This window comes from Manis javanica, chromosome 1 (genome assembly GCF_040802235.1).
Source record: "Manis javanica isolate MJ-LG chromosome 1, MJ_LKY, whole genome shotgun sequence".
NCBI classification, from domain to species: domain Eukaryota; kingdom Metazoa; phylum Chordata; class Mammalia; order Pholidota; family Manidae; genus Manis; species Manis javanica.
Window position 1 is genome coordinate 94,655,962 of NC_133156.1, and position 17,488 is coordinate 94,673,449.

At 38.5% G+C, this 17,488-nt stretch overlaps 1 protein-coding gene across 6 annotated transcripts in view; it reads right to left on the reverse strand.

Annotated features, from left to right (window-relative positions):
• Nucleotides 1-1,210: 1,210 nt before the first annotated feature.
• Nucleotides 1,211-17,488, reverse strand: part of ARHGEF28 (Rho guanine nucleotide exchange factor 28) — a 327,107-nt gene continuing 310,829 nt past the window's right edge. For all 6 annotated transcript variants that reach the window (XM_073235080.1, XM_073235074.1, XM_037026121.2 and 3 more), the window contains one exon: nt 1,211-2,348. In XM_073235080.1, the coding sequence (XP_073091181.1) occupies nt 2,185-2,348 (164 nt within the window). In that variant the 3' untranslated portion in view covers nt 1,211-2,184. The remainder of the gene's footprint in view (nt 2,349-17,488) is intronic.

Here is a 17,488-nt window from a genome sequence, read left to right on the forward strand (position 1 = left end):
CTGACTGCCTAGAGCGAGAGCCACCCAGTCTTTTCTTGTGTAAATTACCCGAGGCTTCTGAGAAATGCGCCTACCCTAAGTTAGATAACTAGAAGTGGGCAACAGCCTGGGAACGCCTGGGGATGTAACCCGTGATAAGTCACATAGACATGCTTGGGTAAGCAAGAGATAACAATTGAAGCGGGCAGGCAACTGGCGCGTTCCCTAAAAAGGTTACAATGTTTCCCATTGGTTACAATATAGAGTGTGTTTTAAACCTATTAGTTGTAGAACTGCGCGGGCTTTGGTGTAACGGCTGTGAAGATCCTATATAATCAGTACCCAAAGTTGCTTCGGGGTCGGCAGCTCGGACTCGGCCTGCGTGTCAGGGGAGGTGCTGTCGACCCCAGCTTGCTGGCTGAATAAAGACTTTGCTTGGATTTTCATCTCCGTGTCTGTGTGTCTTGTTCTCTGGGAAACCCCAGAGTCCTAGACCCTAACATCTCAAAAGATGCTAAGACTTCCCCCTGGGTGGCTACACAAGGGCTCTGTTTACAGGGCTTGAAAACCAAGTTAACATTAAGTATTTTTTAAGAACTCCATGGGGATTTTGAATATCTTTACATATTTTCACATATGGATGGTCCCATATCCACTGTCAGGAAAAAGGGGAAGATATTTATAGTTATTGAAATTAGGATTTAGAATAAAGTATCTATAAGCTTTTTAGTCAAGGGCTGTAGAAGAGAGAAGGAAAGTAGATTTTTCTCTCTAGATACTTTCAGGAATGAAAGGTGCATCTTATAATTTAGGAGTTCAGCTTAGAAGTGAAGTGATTGACTAAAGTTTTAATAAGCTATATCCATTGTGTGAAGATGAGTCTCTGAAGCTGTTAATGTGATTGTGACCAAAATGGCAAGAAACAGCAAGTCAGAAAGAGTGCCCCCACAAAAAGTATCCCTAAAGTAGGTATTCAACTGGCAACTTTAAATAGGAAAACAAACAGTGAAATCTGGGTGAATTTTTTTTCCCTTCTTATTACAGCTCTCTCCTGTTAAATGCTGCAATTCTGGGTGAATTTAGTGCTCTTCCTTTACTTTCACTTTTAATAAGGGGAGATTGTATTTGTGTGTGGAATGTGTGTTTTACTACGGTCCTACACAATATTAAAATTTCCAAGTAAAATAGTGAGGTAAAAGATATTTTTGACATTGACCAAAACACATACAAGTTATTTCTGAAGAACAAGCTGAAAACATTTCCTGGTTTATTTTCCCATACAGGCACCCATACTCCTCTGAAGGCAGAATGTGCTGGTTTTCCTTTGTGGAAAAACACTTAGCAAGCAGCAAACTTTGCCAAGAGAGCAGTTTTGTCCAGGGCAGAGATCCTTCTAGTGAATGGTAGTTGTGGCTCCCAGGGCTGGCAGAGAAAAGCAAGGGCTCTCCTGGAGTTTCAATATTTACATCGAAATTGACTTGCTGGAGCGTTGCCTCTGGACTGTGTTGAAAGATGCTGAACTGTAGCTTGAAAGCATTACGACCAAGAAAGTGCATCTGCCAAGCAGTGGCCCGGGTTCCAGAGTCCAGACTGTGTCCATGTCAGAGTGGCTTCCAGGTCAAAGCTCAGGCCCAGCCAGGACCCCTGGTAGCATGGTGACTGTGACAGAGGACTATCAGGAGTGACCCCATTGATGTCCCAAGGAGAAATTAGCAGGTTAAAAATTGGTCAAGAAAAGGCCTTTCCCACATCTTTCTCTGCCCTCTGGGGCACTGTGGCCACGCTTACAATCAGCTGGGGTGATCATGAACGTTTGCCCATTACAAATATCACTCCTTCCATCCAAATTGTGTCATCTAGATCCTAAAAGGCATTCGAAAACCAGATAATCCAGCAAAAAATGCAATACGGACTTTTACTCTATAGTCGTACAACTTTGAAAATATTTGTTTACTCCAGTTGATTTCTCCTCCAGAATCTGAAATTAGGTGTGATAAGTTAATGATTATACAAACAGAGCTGCAGCTCAATAATTTAATTATTAGACTCATGCCCCCAAAATGAACTTGCATGGAATATTAAAGATATATAAATATCTTAAAGCAATTTGGACGTGGATAGTCACACACACATCGGGAAAGGAAAAAAAAAATCTCCCCAAAATGCCAGTGTTTTGTTTTGTTTTGGAAAATAACGACAACACAATTAGAGGTAAACAATGTTTTCTTCAGCTCCGTCTTCACTTTCCCCATCTTGTCTGGTGACTGTCTGTAGATTTAGCTCTGCTTCTGTTGTAAACATGGGCAGCTGAGGGCCAAGTTGATCTGAGTCGTGGAGGGATGAGAACTCAGTCTGAGAGATGTCCAAATCTGCAAGAGAAAGACAGCACAGTCACAGAAGAGCCAGCCTGAGACCAGGCGGGCGGCTGATGCACGGACCCAGAGCTCTCTAAGACTGGGGAGCCCAGGGCCCACACAGTCCACCAGAGAGGATGGGGAAGTCCAGGGAGAAAGGAACCAAAGGGGTATCTGATGAGTTACCCAATATCATTAAGGCATGTTTAGTTGTCTGTATAAATGTCTCCTGTGGCTAAGAACAACCTTTACGAACACTCCAAGGGGAGGGTCAAATAGATGCATCAGCATTTGCTGCTATTGGAGCATGGCTACTGCTGAGGGTCTCCTTTATTTTTAAAAATAGGTTTCAAGGTCTTAGAAATACAGTGTATGTTCTAGTTATATGCAATAAACTATTAGACTCCAATAATGTATCTGGTATTTTACTGATGTGGGCAAGGGGTGGGGAGAAAGGACTTGAAGAATTAAGACCCTCCAGCCTCACCAGCATGCCAATCTATTAACAGTACACCAATGACTAGCAAGAGTGACCAGGTTCCTAGGGAAAATCATCCCAATATCAACTATGACTGCATTTGCTCTTTTCTGTTTACCTAGCAATGGCAAGGCATAGTCTTTCCCTGGTAAAACCCTCTGATGTATGGTTTAAAGGGGAAGTGAGGGGGTTTTGATTTGAAGAAAAGAAAGACTCTTGCTACAAACCATTTTTTCCACATTTGTATCCATTAACCACCCTACCTGAGGCTCAGCTATAAGGCAAAATTACAAAAAATCAGCTTTAGTGGGAGCAAAAAGCAGAGTATCCATGGAAACCCAGGTAGTGAAGATGTATAGCCCTGAGGCCCACCTGCTCTTTTTTCAGTCATTAAGAAGTCATTGTAATCCTTGCCACATTTTATTCCAAGCCTCTATTATTTAGATAGAGGGTACATATAACTGCTGACATTTTAATGACAAAAATGCTTGTGACTTTTGCTCTCCAGACAAGGATCTTTGGTTGTAGAGAAGGTAGGAAGCAAGGCCTGGCAGGAACGAAGAGCAAAATGTCACACAAAACTCCGTCTTCAGGGATGTGGCCCCCTTTGCTATACCTCCTTTTCATCACTTCTTCCAGTTGGCTGCAGGGCCAAGGGAAGAGGGGCAGACAGGCTGCAGAAGTGAACACAAGTCACCTGGAGGGGCTGACCTGGGCCTCTGAAGCTGAGGAAGTAGTACCCCAGGGAGGGGAGGGAAGGGGTGGCGAGGCTGCACTCCACAGCTCTACTCCTTTAAAGGTTTGGGCCATCCCTGACTCTAGATGCCAAAGGGACACAAAAAAATCCATCTGGATTGTGGTGACTTGATTCTACTGATCCCAATCCCAATCCTGCACTTCAAATATGGGAACCAACTAACTGCTGAAAATATAAGCCATGAGGAGGCCCCTACCCACCACCACGTAGAGAGTGCCTTCTCTGAGCACAGGGGTGCTTCAGGTCTCTTACAGTCATCATCTCTTCAAGGCCCAAAATGCTGTAACTCACAACTTACAGACTGGGACATTAAAGCTCAAGCTAGTTAAATTCCTTGCCCGACATCATGCAACCAGGAAGTAATTTAGATTTGAACTCAGAGGACCCTTGGCACTTGCTGATCTGTGCAAGGTTCTTACGATTCCCATTTCTCATTGTGCCAGAAACAGCTGAACATCTATGCTGCATTTAGGGCCCCTGGATGTTAAGACTTATTCTCCCCAAGCACCACATTTGAAGAGTCACTTAACCAAAAAAAGACACAAGAAAAAGAAAAACTTTCTGGGCTCCTAAAAAGCAATTATAATAAAATGAGGAAGTTAATCAGGTAAACACAAAACACCCCAATTGGTGATTTCACTATCAGAGCAATACAAATCAACCTAGAATATTCTCCATCCTGCTTTATCACATTGGGAGACAAAAGAGGCCTGTCTGTGGTCACAACACACTTTCCTGCTTTCAATTCTTTTTCCCAGCCATTGAATGACTAAAGCCATTTCACCACTAAAAACAAATATTCCCAGTTAAATTACTGATGTTTATTTTTAAACATGCATCAAAACTTCCATCCAGCAGATGCTGGCAGGTTGGAGACCTCTTAGCCAACAGAAAGGCTGTCCAGCCAGGGCACAAGAAATACTACATGGGGAATGAATAATCATTCATTGAATGAGGTGGTTGGGAGGTGACTGCTGACTGGTGCCTGTGGCAATTAGGCTTAATGGAAGCCCTTAATCCATGTAAGTTTCCTTCCTCTGCGGTTTGAAACAAGAATCCAAACACTAGTGAGTCTATGTATCTGGGAAGTCCCTTCCCTGATTTCAAGAGAAGACTTGTCCAAATAGAGCCAAAGAACCCAATATGTATTAGAGTTCTTCTTTCTTAAATTAAATTGTAGGCTCTAGTTCAGGGAGATAGAGAACCAAGAATGAATAAGTGACTGTGGTGGGGAGTGGGGGATGTGGGGGTGGGGGAGTAAAGTTGTATTTGTGTGTGTGTGTGTGTGTGTGTGTGTAAGGGGGTATACAAGTTTAATAAGAACTTTTAAAAATAACAAAAATACAGGAGAAAAACAACTCCAGGTGAGAGCTTGCTGGACCCTAAACTGAATGGCCCACATCGTAATCCCAAATGTGTTAGTAGAGGTTGTGGTGGTTGTATGTCACCCAGAGGGGAACTTAATTTCCTTCTCCTTGTTCCCTCTTGATTTCTACCTGAACTATTCAGGCAAGGTCAGACAGCCTGTCTTTGAAATTAGAAACCGTTCCGTGCTTTCTGATTTTATTATTCCATTTCAACACTGAAAGAACTCCAGTACAACTGAATTGCATACATCTCAAGGTCAGCCACCTTTTCCCACACTTTTTACCCTAGAGGGTATGATCATCATATAGAACCCTAAACTGAAAAAAACATTTGTGAAAATTAAACCTCCCTGATTCAGAAAGCAGAAGGCTTGAGGACTAAAATTATTCAGCCAGTTTTGTGATCAAAATGCCAGTAAATTGCTACCATACAGATGGAATACCTTTTTTTAATAAGCAAAGAAATATTAATAAAATCATAATTTGGTTAACTAAAAATGAAATGCTATAGTAACAAAACAAAACTTCAAACTATAAAGAATTTTTCAATCTAATGTCTCAACACAACTTTCCCTCCTAGTTGACATGAAATAATTTAATCCTCACCAAACCTGTGGAAACTGAACAGCGTGAACATTATTAACCTTACAATAAGTACAAAAAGCTATAACACATGAAAGCCTGAAAGGCCTAGCTAAACCAAGTGGAGAAGAGTCTTGGTTCATGAAATAATTTAATCCTCACCAAACCTGTGGAAACTGAACAGCGTGAACATTATTAACCTTACAATAAGTACAAAAAGCTATAACACATGAAAGCCTGAAAGGCCTAGCTAAACCAAGTGGAGAAGAGTCTTGGTTCAGGGATTTTTTTTTCTGTTTTCCTGAATATTTATCCATACCCTAAAACTTCATCATTCACAAGAAATTTCCTTAGACCCACTAATGACATTTAAAAAAAATTTTATGTATCTACATTTTGGCTGGTATTATTCCCTTTTTCTTGCCGGTGTGGGCAAAAATGCTACCCTGTTACCAAGGGACATGAGCTGCATGGTGCACTGATATCCAGAGACATTCCCTAAATTGATTGCCCTTTTATAGCCCTTAGTTGCAACCTGTTGCTTGACAGTGGTATTTAGCATTTTCACACTTTTTTCTTCTCACCTGTTGTTGGAATTTCAAACTGTAGGGAAGAAAATCAGGTCTGGATGACATACAACTATACAAATCAACTCCTGAAAAACTGACCCTTGCAGGAAGTAAAATCAAGCTCCCTGCCGTTGGCTCACCATCACTATTAGTCTTTGGAGCCAACTGGATAACTGGTTATTTTCAAGTCCAGACTATAAACTCCAGGTGTAAAATGCAACCATAAACCATATTAAAAATGAATAGAATGCCTCCTAAACTGGGAAGTGAATGAAATCTCTTAAACCACAGGGTAAAATGTAACCTTGGGCAAGTCATTTCCCTTCTCTGGGCTTCAGTTCATGAAGGATTAAACTGAAATCATCATTTCAGACCTCTAAACTTTTTTATACTGTATGAGGACTTTTACATCTGTGTTTTGGCTCAGTGATTCACCAAATATCCTAGAAGTGCAAAAACCAAATGAATTTTTCAACTGCTTTATGCTCAAGAAATGCAAATTTAAGTTGCATTTTAAATGTTCTAGGGTAATGTCCAGGTATGTGTCCAACTGGTCTACCTTCAATCTTACCAAAAATACATTTATGTTGAGCCCACAAACAATCCTCAAAAGATAGTATTTGGAAATCTACTTAATGAATGCAAGATAATGTCTTCAGACAAAATCTGTGCTTGATCCCCCTCTTCTATGACAAGCAAACTTAAGAGAAACTTGTCATAAAGAACAGGTTTGTGACAACAGAAAGGGTTATCATCTTTAATTAACAAAGTCTGCCTTTTTCTGGATTTTCCAAAACACATTTTAAATCATGATTTTTAAACAAAAGCTTTATTTACGTTTAAAAACAGCAGTTAAACTTTTACTGTAAACATCAACCGCCAAGGTCTGAATTCAGGTCAGCGGTGTACCTATGGCTAAGCATCCAGCTGCTCAAGGCTGAAAAAAGCGTGTCACTGGCGACGCCGTGTGCAGCCCTCCCCATGCCTCACCCCTTTCCATTCTCCCAGACAAAACTCACAGAGCATCGTGTCTTCTAGGTCTGGGCTCTGTTCTTGTTTGTTTTAATGAAGTGTTCTTATTACTATGTCCCTTGTGCATGTTCCTCAAATCAAAATTCACACTTTCCTAGAATAACTCTGCCTCAAAAGAATGTTTTTCATTCTCGTTCCAAGTCTGCAAAATAACTTGTATTCCCTATTAATGATCGATTCATGCTCATACTGTGAAACATTTAAAAAATCGTTTCCTGATGGCATTACTGGCAATCACTGCTTTTTTCTCAGGAGCATTAACGCACGGCATTTTCCTTGTAATGCAAAACACTTATTGTACAGAGCTCGATGTATCTTCAGAGCAATGGAAAATTGGTCTGTATCCCAATTTTGCCAACTCCATTTCCATAGTGAGCCACAAACAGGATATGAGCCTCTGGCATGAACACAAACCTGGTGATGATATCTGAAGCCAACCATCTCAATTCGTGTCATGGTTCCCTGCACTAGTCCTCCTGCACCAACAGAAATAGTTGAAGTGCGCTCTGGGATGTGTGCAGTGTGCATGTCTACATTTGTAATGTCAGAAAGCAAACTGTGTCTAATTCTTGTGAAGTTGTGACTTGCAGAGTTGGACTCTATTTTTCTTCAATAATCAACACGTTTGGAATAATCTATGTCAGTTATATAGGTAACACTGAGAAGAAACGGCCATTGAAGCAGCCAATACACTGATAAGCAATGTCATGATACATTCATTATCTCTGTTGACTGAACTTGGATTTGCTCTCACACTCTCCTTTCTCCCCCACAAGGTGCCAGTGTTAAGAAGCCTTGACCTTCACATCAGGGGGATACTAACAGGTATTAATGATAAAAGAATATAGTCTCAACTAAGTTGATGAAACTCTGCATAAATAGTTTCTTTATTGACAGATTCCTTAGAACTTTAATAGGCTCAACTGTAGTATAAATCTCACAGGGGGAAAAACAGTATGTGACACCCCCAAACTCAGGGAGATTTTTCTCACTGTGTACTTTGCGGTGTTGTGTTCCATGTTAACATACTTTGGGAAATAGTATGTACTGGAGAATGATACATTTATTAGAGGCAAGGAAACAGAAATACACGACTAAGATGCCAGAATAAATCAGGGGTGGGAAGCTAGAAATAGATAAGGTTTTCCAAATTCAAAAGCTCTTAACCATGTACATGTATGTCTATAGCAGACCCAGGCAATAATCATCGATGGCTGCTAAAATCATAAAGAGTAAAAGCTGATGGGGAACTTTATCATGGATAGATCAAATTGGCAATATCTGAACTCACAGATCAATCTTAACATCACAAAAAGAGAAATAGACATGGTAAAGCTCCTGATGAGCTGCAATAGGAAACCTATAACATATACAGTATAGGAAATATACACCACCATCTGTGAAGATTTTTTTCATATCAAAAAATCAAGCATGTATCCAAATATCTATTCCCTACAACCAGTTTACAGAAAACATAGGGGGAGAAGAATATATTAAATGACACTATAGGTATGCAATCAGCAAAATCCAGAATATAGGAAAGTTTCAGACAAAAAATCTTTTGCAGAAAAAGAAAATGTCTTTTCAACAAATTATAAGGCTTTTTTTTTAATGGCAGGGGAACTTTAGATTAAAAGAGACTTAGATATACAAACCAGATGCAATATATGAAATTATTTGGAAACCAAGGAAAAAAACTGAGACAGAGAAATTCAAGTCCTGACAGTATGATTTTTAAGTAAAAATTGTTAAATTTTCTTTAGGTGTAACAATGATATTATGGTGACATTAAAAAAACAAAGAGTCCATATCTTTTCAAGAATGATACTAAAGTATTTTTGGATGAAATGATAAGACAGCCTGGGTTTGCTTTAAGATAATTTGACATGAGAAGAGATAGAAGAGGGCATTTATGAACAAGGATTGGCATGTGCTGGTAATCATTAAAGCTGGGAGTTCACTAAAGATTCTTTCTACTTTTGCCTTTTTTGAAATGCTCCATGATACATTTTTTAAAGCCCATAACCTTCCATGTATTTGGGCCATAACATTACAAAATATTCTGTTATCCCAACAGCCTAGCTTCTATATATCTGATATAAATGAAACACTGTGGCAATAAATTAGAAGCCTTCTCTGGATGCCAAGTGTATTTAGATCAGTTTTAATGTAACTGTATGACAAATCATTGGCAAGTGCTGCATGTGGATTTATATCTATTTAGAAAGATACACAATTTGTATGAACCTATTCCATAAAGTACATGAGGTTCATCTGAGTTTATAGCTACCCATAAAAAGTGAGAGATTCAGGAATGATCTTTGCTCTTGCCTAGAAAATCTAACATCTCCTAAGTGAAGTATGATTCTGAAAAGATCTTATTTTATATCCTGGGTGTATTTATCCATGGCAATGAGTTGATATGGTTCTCCTGGAATTTGGATTCCTATTCGTTAGCCTTTTGAGTTTACTTAAAACTAAAAAGTAACATTTAAGAAATGGGAAATAAAGGTAGTACATCTAGTCTCATAATATCAAAATAAATTTCAGTTCATAGGTGCCAATATATACTGTCAAATGAATGAATTAGTGAATACCTGATTCAAAATTCCATCTACTCTTATTAGAGTGGTGGGAATCACCATTTGGAATTCTTATGTTTGGAAAGTACCTTAAAGCTTCACTTAGTATAATCCTTGCCTTTTCAACAGAATCAAACTGAAAATGTAGTCAAGATTCTTTAAAGTCACTAACAATATTTGACCTTGAATCAAATATTCAATTCAATCCTCACACCAAGGCACAATGGTAGGTATGCCATGAAATATGAGAGAGCACTTCAAGCACACAGAGACAAACTTAACTTGAAAACAGAACACAACTCAGGGACACAGGAAGCTGAAGAAAACTTCAAAAACCATAACTGATATCTTTAAAAAGATATTTAAAAGGCATTTCAATCACAAAACAAGAACAAGATCCCATAAAATAGGAACTATAAGAGAATAAGAAAAATCCTCTTGGGAATTAAAAAATGCTAGCCAAATTTTTTTTCATTGATGGAGTAGGAGGTGGTCCAGGAGATGAAAATTTTTCAGAAAGCAGAAAACATGAAGTGGAAAAAGGGGGGAAAAAACCCAGAAAAATCAGAGGATCCAACTTACAGCCATAAACAGTACCAGTTAGATAAAACTAAGAGAAGCAATGTTTTTTTAAAGAAAATTTACCAGGATCGAATGAAATATATTTCTGGTTGAAAAAGACTTAAGAATAATCATAAAAATGATTTCAACAAAAGCCCACACAAAGGTATATTATAAAAGTCATCCAAGAAGAAGTAAAAAAAAAAGGCTTCTAACAAGCCAGAACAAGTCACAGAGGATTAGGAATCAAAATGGCATCAGACTTTCCAACAGCAACCCTGGGAAGTAGAAGAATCAAACTTTTTGAAACTCTGAAGACAAATAATTTTTTATCTAGAATTCTAAGCCCAGATATGTTTTAAAAACTAAGTGTAAAGTAGCAAAAACAAATAAATGAAATGAAGACATTTCCACTAATTTGGAAAAAATTTGCTTTCACTACACCTCTTCTTAAGAAAGTTAGAAGAGGTGCTCCACCAAATCAAGGAACATGCCATAAAAGAGAATGAATGGGACTGAGGACATAGGGTCCAACACAGGAAAGATGTGAAGGGATGCCTCAGGGGACAGCTACACAGCAGGTCCTGAGAGCAAGGGCATAGCAGGTCAGGATGACAGAGCATCCTGCAGGGAAGTTTCCAGGAGGGAAAACGAAGCTGATAGGTAGTGGATGTATGGAGCATGCATAAAATATCTATCACTTATTGAGAGAGATATAGGAGCTTTGGAGGAAAACAGTGGGAGGCAGGCAAAAAGTAATCAAGTAAGAAAATAAGGAATATGGTTAATGTCTCAATAGAGCAGAATTGATCACATTATTTCAAATGGCTTCTTCCTATACAGTTGATTTTTCTCCATCTTGAAAGAGCTCAGTTCCCATGTCCTTTTCCAATCTCAAAGTGTCCACATATAACTTTAAATATGATTCCTCTGAAAGTAAAGAATATATTGAGCCCATTTAAAAAAGAATCAATGTGTGTGTATAATTAAGAGTGGACACTTCTGAAATTCCAAAATTCATTAGAAAATCCCAAACTGCCTTTATGAACAAGCAATTCACAGAGATGGAACCTGAAAAGCTAATAAATATAAAAAAGGTACTAAATCTCACTGGTAATTAGGAAGGATCAGATAGAAAGAATGAGTTTCCATTTCATATCCATGATACTGGCAAAAATTTCAAAGCTTAACAACATTAAGTGTTGGGAAGGATCTGTAGGAATTGGAACTCTTGTATATTGCTTCTATAATATTATACAACTTTAGAGAGAGCTCAATAATAGCAAAACCAAAGATATATTCACAAATTTGAGGGGTATTGTCTAAGTAAACTCTCATTCATATGGAGATGTACATAAAAGAATACTTAAAACCAATTGTAATAGGAAAAATATTGGAATGTTCTAATTGTTCCTTAGTAGGGTAAGAATATGCTATTTATTCATATAATGGAATAGTATACAGATGTTTAACATGAACTATTTGAACTACATGTATGAATATGCACATTGAGTGAAGAAAATAAGTTGCCAGAAGACACATATATATGGAGAGAAAGAAGGCAGAAGGGCAGGTTAAGTATTAAGAAAAAAAATATGTATTATTTATGGATAGATATGTGTAGTGATAGCATAAAAACATACTGTGGAAATATGTACTACAGGATATTGGTTAACTCTAAGATAAAAGATAAGGGGGAGGGACTTCATATCTATAACATTTCTTTAAAAAGGCAAGGAGATATCTGAGTAAATGTGGGAAAATATTAACATTTGTTAAATGCATGCCTGATACATATTTTCTATACTTTTCTGTAAGTTTGAAATTTTTCATAAATTATTAAAAAAATCATTGAAATACACAGCAAACAATTGCAATATATGGATTTTATTTGGATCCTGAGTCAAAACAAAAAAGGCTAAAAAAGTACACACTTTAATGAAACTATTAGAAATTTGGATACTAACTAGACGTTGATATTACAGGTTTTTGGTAATTTTTTTGGTGTGATAGCTTTAAAAAGAGAGTCTTATCTTTTAGGCTGAAATGTTATGGATCAATAAATGTTTTTATGTGATTTTTTAGATATTGCTTCAAAATAATATTGGGGCAGGAGAGAACAGGAGTCTAGACAAAACCTGACTGGCCGTAAGTTTCTAAATTTTTGAAGCTGGAGTTGAGTGATGGTACATGAGTGGTTGCTATATTTTGTTTAATTTTGTATATGTTTGAAATTGTCCATTACATTCAGGTAAGCAAAAAAAATGTCAAGTTCATTTTCTAGATCAAAATAATATATTCAAATCTTAGAGTCTCTGGTAAGAAGCAGGGATAATTTTTTAAGGGTGGGCTGAATTAGATGACATGTAGTTCTCCAGCTACAAGGATGGGAGTATTTTCATGGCACTGAGTTGCTCTGAAGGATGTAGAGACCAGGGACTTCTAAGTGCCATGCCAATAAAGCTGACTTTCTGGAAATTGCCTGTTGTGTGACCCTACTGTTGAAAGAGTTATACCTCTCATTTTGCTGAGAGAAGAGCTGGATTCCTCTGCCAGGTGAATAATGCAGGAAACCAACCTCGGGTTTTTAATGTTGCTATACTCCCTACTGATGCAGTACAAGGAAAAGCAGCTGTTAAAAGTCTGAAGCATAAAAGATGCAGTGTTTTTCTTTAAACCAGAAGGCAAGCAATTAGATCAAAACACACCCAAGCTAATTAGTTCTACCTACTTCTTAATAATTATGTTTTTACCAGAATTTGAAAAAAAGTTGGCATCCAATTCTTTAAATGCCTAAAAATGATTGTATTTTTCTCTTGATAAACTATACAATTATGAGATGTCAAAGAATTTACATGCCTTTTCTGTTCTAAGAAATTGGTGTTTATGGTTTTTAGAGCAATGAAATTTTTTCTTTTTAAAAGTTAGATTATTTTTTGTAACTCCCATTTGTTTGAAGTAATTTTTGCCAAGAAACCGAACCCTGAAATATCTTTTCTGACTGCAGCTTTAAGTTTATGCCCCTCAAAATGATTATAATTGTAGAAGTACTATATAATATATAGAATACATGTTTCTTTAATGCAGATTTACATACCCTTGGCATTCTTTTCACATTTGTTATCAGAGTAAAGATAACTATGTTATGTTTCTGGAAGTTCAACTTAAATATTTTTAGAAATTGTACCATTAGAAAAGTAGCAGTTTGCAGAAGAGGCAAAATTAGAACTTTACCAAAATAGCCATCAAAAGAGAACATATATACCACAGGATAAACTGCTCAACTCCTTGGAGCCACTTCTCCCTATAGGAACTTACTTCGTCTTATGCATACAAATGTCATATGAAGCTACTCTGTTAATATTTGTGCTTCCTGACATGTGACCTGTGACTAACACTGGAGCCTAAAGAAAGCTACGTTCCCTTTACCTGCCAGGTGTCATGAATTCCCAAGTTTACACTCTGTCCTCATCCTTTTAGGCCTTTCTTCTGTAAACAACTCTTCTCTAGAAGGAGCCACAGTCCTACAACACAATTTAACTTCTCTCTGATGCCATCAGCTGCCAAGAGCCAGAATCATGAAGAGCAGCCTCAGCTATTCCCTGGGGACCTACGGCCCTGGCTCCTGCAGACCACCAAGGCCCACCAGCCCTCCACCCTGAGGAAGGCTGGAGCTCTCCAAGTGGGAAGCGGCAGACAGACAACCGCGAGAAAGGCAGGCCGTCCTGCTAAGTGGCTGGCGGAGACTGTCCGCAGCCGGGCACCCCTTCAGAGACCCTCAGAGAGCAGGCCTCCACACGTGGTGGCCAGGCCAGACGCCAGAGAAGAGGCGGCACCTGAACTGAGCCTTGAAGACTGACCAGGATGTCAATAAGGAGAGCCGGCCTCATGTGCAGGGATTACTGGTGGGGGCTACCACTTCGCAAAAGGAAGAAAAAGCTGGATGCTGTAAGAAAGGAGAGTTTCAGTTTGGCTCAAGTCTGAGTTTGTGCAGGTGACTCAAGGCAGTGGGGTGGTGCGCTGGGAGGGTAGTTGTGAGGCTGGAATGGCACTGTTGGGAACTTGAGGAGGTAAGTTCATCAGCTACTGGTGACTAAGTCCTTTCTATGACTGAGTATTACTCTGAATACTTGGCTTTGTCTGCTGATACTGCTGCCCTGAAATGAGAGAGTGTTCCAGGAACAGGGTGAGAAGGGGCTATGTCACTCTTTTTTTGTCTGCCTGGAATGAGCCCACACTTAGCCAACTGAGTTTCAGCCCTTTGACCAAGTATTCATTTTTCTGTCAGTTAGTAGGGGGTGTGTCAGAATGGAAACTGGTTTGAGCTTCTTATCCACTGATTCTTCAATACACACTGCATGCCGAGTGTGTACCCTGCACTGGACTAAACACCAGAGAAATTAGGTTAAATAGGATCTTCTCTCAGAACCCAGGAAATTTAGAGTCTGTACAATCATTTTGAAAAAGTGTTTCTTAAAAGTTAAACAGGCACCCTATGTTTATCACTGCATTATTTACAATAGCCAAGATATAAAGCAATCAAAGTGTCCAACAATAGATGAAGATGTGATACATAACACAATGGACTATTATTTAGCCATAAAAAAGAAATTCTGCATTAGCGACAACATGAATAGACTTAGAGGGTATTATAAGGAAAATAGCATAAATAGTGGAGAAAGAAATACCATATGATTTCACTTACCTATGGAATGTAAAAACAAAACAAAATAAAATGAACAAAATAGCAATAGACTCTTAGACACTGAGATGTGACTGATGGTTACCATGAAGGAGGGGTTTGGGTGGGTGGGTGAAATAGGTGAAGGGCATACAGAGGCACAAAATCTCATTCATAATATGAATTAGTCATGGGGATGAAAGTACAGCATAGTGAATATAGTCAATACTTCTGTAACATATTGATAGACAGTAACTGTCCTAGTTGGAGTGAGGATTTAATTATGTATATAACTGTTGAATAACTATGTTGCACACTTGAAACCAATATAATATCTTACATCAAACTACATTTCAATAAAAAAAATCAAGAAAAGTTAAACAGGTACCTATTCTAGGAACAATTCTGCTAGGTATTTATTCAAGAGAAATGATAACCTAATTCACAAAAAGCCTTGTATAAGACTGTTGGCAGCAGCTTTATTCATAACAGCCAAAAACTATAAATAAGCCAGGCATCCATCAACAGAAAAATGGGAAAAAAATTCATCAATGCTAGATTACTCTGTAATAAAAGGGAACTAACTATGGATTTATACAGTAGCATGGATATATCTCAAACATAAACTGAGTGAAAAAGTTGACACAAGAAGGTACATAATGTCTGATTCCATTTCATTCTAGAACAAGTAAAATTAACCTGTGGTTATGGGATAGCAGATTAGTCGCTTCTGGGGGTGGGGCTCCGTCAGTCGGGTATAAGAGAGCTTTCTAGAGTGATGGAAATATTCTGTGCTTTGATATTCTTTCTACAAAACTGACTGAATAGTTAATATCTAAGCATTTCACTGTATGTAAATTATATCTCAAATAATATAAAACATCTTAGAATCTAAAGGGAAAACAAGTGACAAAATATGGTGGAAATAAAGAGAACCTAAAGGAAAATATAAGGATCACACAGGAGAGGCTCCTAATCCAGAGTAAGAGGGGCTAAAGGAGGTGACCTTGGAGCTCAGTCTTGAAAGTTGAATAAGAGTTAACCAGGTTGGGAATAAAGAGCAGAAGAGAGAGGATATTGCCATCAAAGGAAATAGATGTACAAAAGGTAGGGGGGCCTGACATTTTGCCTAATGGAGAGAACAACATATGGCTGGACCACTGAGAAAGGGCAGAATAAAACGAGGTTAGGTTGAGAGATCAGAGGCCAGACAGATCAGGCACAAAACCTCCTGTACCCCATCAGAGATGACTAGCTTTCAGCACATGGCACGTTTGAATAAGCCCAAGAAAGCTGACCCAGAAAATCCCTAAGAGGACTGGACTTGAACCCTTATCCACAGTCCAAATGCTGGGCTGGGGGCTAAACAAATCTCTATCATAAATTCATCACACTGGATTTGCTTTTCAAAAGACAATCTATATAGTAAATCAGTCTGGGACATGTCATTTGGAATTCAACCATTCCCAAGGGAGAAAAAAATGTATTTGAAGGGTGTGCCACAGGCAATGAATTTATTTCAACATCCACATATATTAGTGTTTCTCAGGGAATAGTAACCTTGAAAGATGCTGGGCTGGAGAACAGGATGCTGTAGTTAATTAGGATTGGGAAGCACCTCTTTTGAAGTGCAAAAAAGAAGTTTTGAAAAAAGCTGTGTAGTCCCGAAACCAGCATTCCCAATATTATCTGATTATGGGAACTTTTTATCATGTAACACGTAATAACAGCCAGTGGAATCGTGGAACATCTTTAAAGAAGTACCCTTTTAGATAATATCCAGAAGAGACAATAATAAGCCAGGTCACCAGAGCAACCATTCTGGAAGCAGTCCAGTGGATTAAGTGACCAAATGTACCTGTAATAATTTACCCCTTCCTGAGCACAGTGACGATGATCATGCCTGCTGAGTACTTACTTCCCAGGTGATAGCCCTTCCTGAGCACATGCAACAACAGTGGCAGTGATGATTACCTTGCCTGAGTACTTCCCAGGCTCCAGGCATAGGTTTGTCTTCTGTGATCTTCCTACCACCTATAAAGTAGGCACTACCAGAAGTCCAATTTTATAGATGAGGAAACTCAGACACATCAAGTACTTGTAAGAAAGTAAATACAGGTAGTAAGTGAAAGAGCTAGAATATGAACCCAGGCGTAATTTCCAAGCCTTCTATCTTCATCATATGCCAGTCAGCCATCTCCACTGTTCAATATTAATCAGGTGCATCCATTCATGCATTCATTTGCTCATCCATTCATTCACTCAAATCTCTCACTTAAAAGTGAAGTACCAATAAATTCGTGTAAAGTTCCTTACCTTGGGAAAGTATGTTTTTTAGTTTATTTTTGCTGAAACCTGGTTTAGGAGGTGGGAGATTATCTTCTCACCTTTGAAGGGAAGGGAAATATCACATCACCTACTCTTCCTCATAGGAACATGTCTAGTCTTGGCCTTCTGGTCAAAAATGGTACTGTTAAGCAGGTTTTGACCCTAGTGGTGTTTCTGTGACAGTGTGAATTCAGTCACTTAATCAAAGCCTTCATGAA